Below are 10,029 nucleotides of genomic sequence, written 5' to 3'. Positions count from 1 at the left end.
CAGGAATGCAGTGATCGTCATGCCTGCAACTCAAATTAGTTTGAGTTATACATTTTTAAGCTATTTCTTTAAGTTGGGGAGGGGAAATGCACTACAGTGACTTCATAATTCCAACAATTACAAAAGCCAGTGATGCCTTATACGTCTATTTAGTTCCCCTTTCACTTGCTATGCTGCAGCCTGCACTCTTTTAAATGAAAGGAGTGACAAGAGAGCAGCTTTCTTCCACAGAATTTTCTAAATGCACCTAAAAATACTAAAATGCACTTGAAAATGTTTGAACAGAGGGGACAGGATTTGCATTTCAAGGTCGGGTGAGCCTCTTCTGTTTAAGAAAATATTCAGGTGGTATCAGATAACTACTCATGTGCATTTATTGCTTGTGAGGCAGTCTAACAGTACAAAAGCAGGCTGCTTACAGTGAGAGGGGAAGTCAACTCACAACTGTGGCAACTTGAAACTACATAATTGAAACTACGGGCTGATTACTGTACCAAACTCACGAGGTACTACCGCATTCAATCTCTTCCTGTGAAACAATTAAATATAATGCCAGCATCCAGCTGAAAGCTATCTTACTTAGCTGTTTCTGAAGTTTCCCTCAGCTCTTCATCCAGTCTGCGTGAGTAAAAGTTATTGATATAAAGAAACAAAGAAGCAAGCAGAGCGTGAGAGAGAAGCAGAGCAATAGCAGAGCAAAGATCAAGTACAGTACATGCTTCTAACACAGGCACCTGGAACTACGCACTGGCCCTAAAGGTCTCCTGTTCAGTATGATACCATCCACCCCTGTGCTCGACCCACCTTTAACTTGTAATTCCTTGTCTAGCTCATTTGGAGGCAGGAGCACAAATGCAGCTGAAATCTGAGGCATGCCCAGCGGACAGAGCCGAAAGCATCCAGTTGCTCTACCAGATAGTATTAAACTAGCTGCAGGCTGGGCCAAGTCAAGGACGTTTGCAGTTCAGTAAGTCTGATTTGCAAGGGAGGCTGATCTCAACAGCTTGAAGGGGAAAGTGAGGTTCCGCATCGTTCCAAGCCCTTTCTCATTCAGCTGTTGAGGTCGCCTGCACACAGATTCACTCCATTATGAGTGCAGCAGCACAGGCTAGAAAGCAAGTTTTACCTCATTCTTCTCTTAATACACTTCTCTTCATCATACCTTACAAGATAAGAGTGGGTGAAGAAGAGAAAAGAAGCACAAGTTCATATGATACAACAGAGACATTACCCCGCACTTCAGTAAAACTTACAAAACCACCACACATTGTGCTATAACCCCGTGTGCTTTCTGCAGGAGGGCTTTCTCGTGACCCTAGGTGGTATTTCAGTTGTTGCCAGTGGAGCCATTATGAAGCTGCAAGCTGAATTTTATTTTCTTTTGCTACAGGAATCTTTCTCAACTTGCAGCAGACGGGAAGCTCTCAGCTCTCCTCTCTGTGGCATGGGAATAACACTCGCAGTGCCCCGAATGCACACACCCACTGAATCTTCATATCACAGCATCTTCAAAACGCTTGCCACCGATGGGCACTCTTGTCACATTTTGATTTTTTTTCATCAAAACCATGATCTTTCGTCTGGCTGCTAATGACACAAAGCAGGCAGTTCCCTACATTTTCTCCAGCTCTAAGTCCTAAAGTTTATTTGGTACAGGTGCTGTGATCATTTCACTTCTGCTCTGAAAGGTGAATGGACTTCAGAAACAGTTTTCATTCTACTGCTACAGACAGTGTAACAGTAAAACACCACGAGGAAGCAGGGAGGGAAACACACTGAAGTGTCAGGTTAAGGTATGTATCAAAGGGAACTATAAAATGTTTACAGGAATCAAAAGAGGAAGAGAGGTAAGGAGGGAGGGATGGAGGGAGGACGAAAAACTTCTAGGGATGTTAAAACATCCTGAACATCTCTTTATGAGGTGACTAATGACCTTCGTGCTCCATATTTTTAGCATCATTCCACCTCTAAAGAAGTTGCAGCAGCAAATAAATTTGAGTCAAAGTCCCTGAGATCGCTAATTTCACTACTGGAATTGAAAATTTTTACAAGTGTTGCTGCAAGAACTAAGCTTCTACTTGCTCCCTTAACCACAAGTATCTGAGCAACTACCAGGGCGACGAAGGAAATTATGCTGCTTTCACAACTACTGTAAGGCAGGTGTGAAAACTGCTGGCTGGGCTGAACAGCTCTACGACAGCTCCAAAAGAAGTGTTCTTCATACCTAGTCACTGAAAAACCATAAAGAAGACAATCACACTTGTGCATTTACTCATCAAAATACTTCCTACAACAGAATGTTCACCTGTTCAAAACCTAGGACATTTGATAAAAACAGTAATTAAAAAAAAGCTTTCCTTCTTAATAAAAGCATTATCTTCTTAATAACAACCATGACTGATTTCCAAGGTTTTCAGTCTTGCTATATAATTTAGGTTTGCTTTCAGGCCTGAAAAAAAACCAGCTGAGGTGAGAAACTGAAATCAACTTCCTACAATCTCTTGATTGGTATCTTTCCTTTAGCAATATCTGAATTTAAAAAGCCTTTACACATAAGAAGCAAGAGCTAAGACATTGTCTTTCAGTGGTTCTGGGTTAAGCCAGGAAAATCAACCAGATAAGGAACAGTGAACTTGCGAGCTTTCAGTGGTTTTCTATTGGAAAGGCTGCCTTGGAACTGTTGTTCCAGTACAAAGCTCTGTAAGACTACTTGCAGAGTAAGTTACAGAAAAAACTACATATACAGAAAAATATAGCATAGGATATATCTATGGAAGGTTTAAACTTTTTCCTATTTCTTTATGGGCTGCAATCAGTGAGTGAACAGTCTGTTTCAGTTAGGATTGAGATATATATAGAGATATACATATACAACCGTATACTCATAGGGTTGATGAAAGGACTTTGAGCCTGAAAGTTTTTCTTCATCTTACCAGCAGTATCATTTGGTCCATTACAAAACCATCCCTTCCTATAAAGGAGTACATATTTATGTATTCTTCTGCTTCTGGGTTTGACTGTGGAATTTTTGTGGAACAAAACATAAGCCTTTGTAACAATATCAGGAGTGGTTTTTCTGGCAGACTCTGAAATGCTGTTATAAGTTGTGGGAATAGTTTCCATTTGAACAAGTACGTGGCTGCTGCCCATCACTTACTTGACAATACTGTCTGGTATGTGCACATACTCCATTGGAATCATCTCACGAAGCTCCGCCAATGTGTTGACGTACTGTATCTTACTGCTGAACTTAGAACTGAAACACACAAAAAAAGTGTTAATTGACTCCCCCCCCAGGGGAGCATGTACTTCATATATTAAATACATAAACAGCAAAAGGGGGGCTAAGGAGAATCTTCATCCCTTGCTGGATGCAGGGGGAAACATCGTGACCAAGGATGAGGGAAGGGCTGAGGTGCTGAAAGCCTTCTGTGCCTCAGTCTGTAAGAGTCAGACCAGTTGTCCTGTGGGTGCCCAGCCCTCTGAGCTGGGAGACAGAGATGGGGAGCAGAACGAAGGCCCCAGAATCTGTGAGAAAATGGTCAGTGACCTGTAGATGTGCAAGACCCAAGGATCCTGAGAGAGCTGGTGGAAGTTCTCACCAAGCCACCATCCATCATTTATCAGCAGTCCTGGCAAACCAGGGAGATACAAGCAGGGCAGGAACAAGGATCCAGGGTCAGCCTGACCTTGGTGCCAAGGAAAGGTTATGGAGCAGATCATCTTGCGGCTGTCACACAGCACTTACAGGACAAGCAGGTGATTTGTCAGCATGGGTTTGTGAAAGGCAGGTCCTGCTTGACCGACCTGATCTCCTTCTGTGACAACATGACCCACTTAGTGGATGAGGGGAGGGCTGTAATGTTGTCCACTTAGACTTCAGCAAAGCTTTTGATGCTGTTTCCCACAGCATTCTCCTGGAGAAACTGGCTGCTCATGGCTTGGATGAGTGTCTCTTTGCTGGATCAAAACCTGGCTGGATGGCCGGGCCCAGAGAGTGGTGGGGACTGGAGCCAAATCCAGTTGGCAGATGGTCACCAGTGGTGTCCCCCAGAGCTCGGTGTTGGGGTCTGTCCTCTTCAACATCTTTATCAATCATCTGGATGAGGGATCGAGTGCACCCTCGGCCAGTTCAGACATGACACCAAGTTAGCTGGGTGTGTCGATCTGCTTGATGTGCATGTCTATTCTCACCGCGGGCCTTCCGACGAGGAAATGCTTCCCACGTTTATCTGAGCTGTCCTATATAATCTTTTATTGTGTTTGAGAAATGATCGCTTGGAAAAAGGCTAAATAAAGGCTAAAAAAAAAGGCTATTTATTTGTCTAAACTGAATTATTTTATATGTATGAGCTTGTAAGAAACCTGTCTTTCTTATTCGGTTCATAAAGCAATTTTTCAATTTTTGCTCTGATTGCATTTGAATAGTCTTTTAACATCAGTAACAACTACAAATGCAGATGGACTGTAAATATTCTCAAGTGTTGGCCATGAAAAACAGGCCATACTCTTCCCATTTACTGCTGATTTGGGAGTATGACCAGATGACAGGAAGCCTCTCAAACAGCTCTGAGGAAAAGGCTAGAGCCCCTCCCCTCACCATACATATCTTCCTGATAAGCTAAAGTGAGACAGCTGACACAGGAATACATGAAGGTACTACGAATAGTTGTTTAAGCTCACCCATTTTAATTTGTCTCTGTACCAGGTTAGCACCACTAGGCACAGACACTGCAGCAGACCAATGATCATGTTGTAAGATGCATGAATCACTCCAGTCACTGCTTCTTGGTACGGTCATTCTGAATAAATGACTGATGAATGGAAACAGATGTGGCATATTTGGTTTTTTAAAATTTTATTGTCTATCCTTCCTCTGGAAGCAAACAGGATGCCAATAGAAGTATTTCAGACACCAAATGCAGCTCAGTGAACCCCCACCACTATTGTTCATAACTCCAAGAATTGTCTCCCTGTTACTCTGGTATTGAACTGTCACTTTTCTCTTGGTATTGAGGACAGCACATCCGAAAGAAGCAGCTCTGTTACGTCATTCTGTCTGTCACACTTCGGCAGTGGTGGGAGAACTTATGATTTCCCCACCCCGATGTCAACCTGTGAGAGCAGAGCACTCTGCAGTAGACACTCCAGTGTCCTCCTCTGCAGCCTGCACCAGACCCCTCTGAGGTCTGGCATGACACATGTTACTTGCTGTGATGTTCACAGTGTTTCTTCTCTCTGAAGCAACCTTCTCACACCTGTCAGCCTGCTCTCCTGATCTCGGGATTCCTTGTTCATCTTGTATACTTGCCCATCTTCAAGACACCGTGAGATCTTCAGGGCCTGTAACACTTCTTGTCTTTTTTACTAATCAAAGCTTTGCTTTTGGTGGCATTAAATGCTTTTTGGAACTGGAACTCCTATGCATTCAAACTAAGGGTGCTGGCAGTCCTCCTGCATAAGCAGCAACTAATTTTTTTAAGCCCAGAACTGTAGGTTAATCTTTTCCTGGATTGCCAGGATTTTTTTTAAAAGGTGATTATCATTACATGTAGACCCCTTTTCTACATGCCTTTTAGCTGGAATAAAGACAATTTTAAAAGGACTGAATTCCCGGTTTTGCATAGACATACAGGTTTACCGTATCATGCCTGTGATGTCTGCAACAAGACACTCGTGTAACTCATGGGGTTTTTTCCACTCACTTTAGGAAAGTAAACTTCAACTGTCAAAAATCACAATATGAACTGTAAAAGGAGTATTCTTCAGTGAAAGACAAAGAGCCAAGTCTGATGATTTAGGGTGCTTCTGTATTCTTAGGGACAGAGAAAATCACTGGTACTCACTACATACCTTATAAAGGGTCGTGTCACAGCCAGAATTGTCCTAATAAACCACGATGGATGAACAATTATAAATGATTTCAAATTCTTCCGTAATCTAAGTAAAAAAAAAAAAAGCTGCTTAAGAAACATAAATAATCACAAAACATTCAGAAAGATCATGTACAGTGAGAACTGCCACACAGGGGAGTAACAGCGTTCAAAATAATCGCTGAGGATCATAAAGGAAAATACTACTCACCGTCGATCAATCATCTGGTAACACTTCTTCATCCAACCCAGTCCAGGCATCCTCCTTCTCGGTGTTGCTCCATTCAAGTAGACAATCATATAGTCTTCTGCTACCATCAGCTCTAAGGTACTGATTACATAGCTGATAAAAGCACAGAAGTCAGTGAGCACATACTTTACGTTATCCACTACAGCCCAAACTAAACCAGGCTACTAGATCACACCGAGGCACACTGAGCAATTTATGACAACACAGTGTTTTGTTTTCCTTTAAACGGAAACAAACATTTAGCGCTTGTCATCTTGCTACCTGAGATTTGCAACTAGAAAATCACAATTGTACCCGCGTCTTCTGAAATAGGTGGTTTCCTTACAAAGATACCATTTCACAGTGAGTTTTCAAATCTTTTCTTTAAAGGGCATTAAATCATGATATTGTGCAAGGGATGGCATGGCAGGACCATGTGAGGTTCCAGGAACTTCTGAAATTAACTGCTGAGAAACTGTTCTTCACTATTAACGGTATTCAATGCAGAAATAGTAGGGGCGAGGACAAGGTACTTATCTATAATTCTTGTGATCGTCACACTAATGCTACTGATTTTGTGACTGCCAACTACACACACTTTGAATCACAAAGCCAATAAAACTTTCCATCAACCTGCCTTCTGATAGGACAGACCACTCCATGGCATCACTTCACTTTGTGAGCAAAACACTCCAAACACTCATGAAATTTCTCAGCTCAGCAATGATAATTCAGGCAGAACAATGCTCTTGCAGCCAAACTAAGCCTACCTAGAAGAGCACAGAGCTCAGGCAAATGAAAGCACAGCTTTAAATTCTTGTCTAGGACTATGCATGCTCAACTCAGTGGTCCCTGGCTCACTTGGGAGTCGTTCATCAGAGGAACGATAGAATTGTTCTCTCTACTATCAACCCCCAAGGCATGGCTATGTAAAAACTACAGGGAAAAACCACAAAACACACCTTAAAAACCTGAATGCCTGAATTCCTCACTACAAAAGGCAGCTCCATGGCTGAGCATAATGGCCCCTTTCACAGGTGTATGGGAAGGACTTACAGCCTTGAATTCCTTAAGATGCAATTTCTTTAAAAGAATAGCAGGAAATCTACTTCTCACGAAAGAGAGGGATATTTTACCCAGGCATAAAGCAGGCAGCCATTAAAAACCACCTCCACGCGTTGGATAAATCCCAGCTAAATCATTACTCACTCAATGCTTTTCACTGTTCTCACCCTGCAGTTGTGCATTCCCTGCTTTGCCTGACCCTTGTAAAGGCTCATGTCTAACAGCGAAATACGGATATGAGGGACTGCATGGATGTTCTGACGCAAAAAGCTTGATCTAACTGAACCTACTGACTATTTGACAGGTTGTGAAATTAGCCCTTCCCACAGGGCACATGTAGTGCTTTAGGGCATTTAGACACTGAAACATACAGAGAAGTGTGTATAAGTACTTCTCAAAACACTACAAGCCTTTCAGTTACAGAAACAGAGACAGTCTGGAAAACGTCTCTTTTGTCAAGGTGCAAAGGGAATTGTGACTGCTACCAATAATGAGTTATAGTAAGAACAATCGTGCATAATTATCAGGATTACTGATAGAGGAGTATTACGACACAAAGGAATCTGTGCTAGTTTTTTATTCTGATCTCACTTATCTCATGTACTTTCACTCGTCAGCTCCTGTTCACTGTGGGCTGAATTAGATCATTAGACCATTCTAGGGACGCCGAGCTCTCTTGCAAACCTTACCTAATTTTTTTTTTTATTTGAATTTTTTTATTATTTGAAAAGAGAGATAGCATTCTTCTCATTGTCTAGAACAATTCATTCACTCTGAAAGCAAAAAGTGCTGGTTTTGATTTTCAGAGTGTAGTTTTTCAAGTTGTCATTCTTTCAAAATACCTTGAATTTCTAGGCTGTATCATATCAGGCAGCCACAAATAAAACTGCAGAATTTTCTGTGTGTTCTGCATGATTTAGAAGAAGTGCTGTAGAAGATGCTGCCTCAAGAGTTTTGGCTCAAACCTAACTCTTCAATGACAGTTTTACGGGATTAGTCAAGGTAACAAAGAGGAACAAGGTAATCAGAAATGGGAAGGAAATCCAGAAGGTAAAGTGGCCGTAAATCTCAGGAACAATTGAGGACAGTTGTTAATGAGGAACTAGAGGTGGCTGCAAGAGCACAATTACCTACCAGAAACATGCTGTGTAAAAAATGAGAAGAGCTTAAGCGATCTGCTTTCTCCAGACCCCTATATAATTTAATAGTAAAGAACTCATGAATATTTAAGTATATCAGTTATTGGATATGTTGTAAACTGCCACATTCCCTTTATTTCAATGCAATAAATAGGTGTATAACTGAAAGAAATGGGTCCTCTGACTTCTCCTTTCCTTTTTGTCTTACAGCAAACTAACAGTCCACCTTAAAAGAAGCTGAAGGTTCACAACCAACCTGAACTCTCATACTACGACAGTAACTTATAAAACTGACTCTGGCAATACCCTCAAGTGATGTGGAAAACTCTCTTCAGGCTTGAAAAGGCTTTCTCTGCGAAGTCCATTTACCACCAGCTGTATTTGTGAACAAGGGCTTTGGGTGAAGTCAAAGGACAGCAATGCAACATCAGTCATGGTCACTCTCAGCTTCGTTCCCTAGTAATCCAGTGACAACCACTGTAGTAATTCCTCCCCTCTAAATCACGGGCCGTTGTGTACATCAGTTACTGTAGATGACACGGGGGCCTCAGAGGCTCTGCCAGACAAATGCCAGCGGTTGGTCTGACCTGGAACTAAAGCACTCAATCTCATGTTTCACGCGTAGACACAATGTTTGGCTGTCACCACTTTTATCTTCATGGACTGGAGTTTAAGGAGACTGGGTCTGTGCTCTTGGTGCCTGTAAGCTGCAAATGGCAAAGGTCGTCCCTCCGCTGCTTCAGAAATGACTTACTGTGTTTTAGCATAGAAAATGCTGCAATGATTGATTTTTTAACAGCTCTAAGTGGAGTGCTGTCTTCACAATTTTTGGGTTCCAAGCCAAGTGCTATTAAGAGTAATTTTTCTGTAATAAATTTGGGTTCATGCGGCCAAATTTGCATCCTGCCCAATTGGCCCCTGCCACTTATAACCAAATCAGAAGCAGCTGGAGTCAGGAAAAATACTTCACAGCTGTTTGTGTCAGCAGCTGTCATTTATCCTGTATTTTTTAAACAAGTGTCATAAAATCATCCTGTGACTCCTAAACACAGCCACAGCACGTATTAAAAATATGGAGTACCACAATACATCACGGTAACATACAATAAGCAATGAAGAGCGAAAGTCAGCCTGGTCCCTGCTGACTGTTCTCAGCAAGGGCTGGAAAACACTACTGAAACAACGCAATGATTGCATGCTCAAGAAGCTGGAGATACTGCATTCCTTGACATTTAGGGAGATAGTACAGTCAGATTTGGTCCTGACAAATACGCCTTAATTTGGGAGGGTGACTAGGTAAAGAATACCAAAATAACACTTCACTGAGCAGCTTATCTTAAACTACTGTTTTCCTTGTCACTCAGATCACTCCCTTTCTAATGACCCAAATTACCTCTTAATTAAAGACAGGTTATCTCTCACTACATAATTACGAGTACTGTCACATTGCTCACATGTCACTCACAGGAAAAGATTTTCCATGACATAGTTGTAATCAGTTTGACTGCTGTCTGGCAAGAAGCATGCTGCAAACACAATGATAGCATTCAGACCATCACCATAGTATCCTGTGGAAAAAATAAAAAAGCAGTTTTATCTTTGTCAAAGGCTCTTAACAAGATAAATTTAAATAGAAATCTCAAAGTCCTGGAATAGAACTACTATATCTGCTGGTGAAGAAGACTGAAAATGTACGAGCTATCATCATGTGATAAGGAAGTAT

General features: G+C 41.7%; 1 protein-coding gene across 1 annotated transcript in view; it reads right to left on the bottom strand.

Annotated features, from left to right (window-relative positions):
* PRUNE2 (prune homolog 2 (Drosophila)) overlaps positions 1-10,029 on the bottom strand; it is a gene marked incomplete at its 5' end in the record, with an annotated part of 87,831 nt that overhangs the window by 293 nt on the left and 77,509 nt on the right. The window contains 5 exons of the mRNA XM_010135847.1: positions 580-618; positions 3,158-3,256; positions 5,854-5,940; positions 6,085-6,216; positions 9,772-9,874. Of these exons, the coding sequence (XP_010134149.1) occupies positions 580-618; positions 3,158-3,256; positions 5,854-5,940; positions 6,085-6,216; positions 9,772-9,874 (460 nt within the window). The remainder of the gene's footprint in view (positions 1-579; positions 619-3,157; positions 3,257-5,853; positions 5,941-6,084; positions 6,217-9,771; positions 9,875-10,029) is intronic.

The sequence above is a fragment of the Buceros rhinoceros genome, unplaced genomic scaffold (genome assembly GCF_000710305.1).
Source record: "Buceros rhinoceros silvestris isolate BGI_N320 unplaced genomic scaffold, ASM71030v1 scaffold2135, whole genome shotgun sequence".
In the NCBI taxonomy this organism is placed as follows: Eukaryota; Metazoa; Chordata; class Aves; order Bucerotiformes; family Bucerotidae; genus Buceros; species Buceros rhinoceros.
Note: the sequence above shows the minus strand (reverse complement) of the source record. Positions and strands in the feature narration are given on the sequence as shown.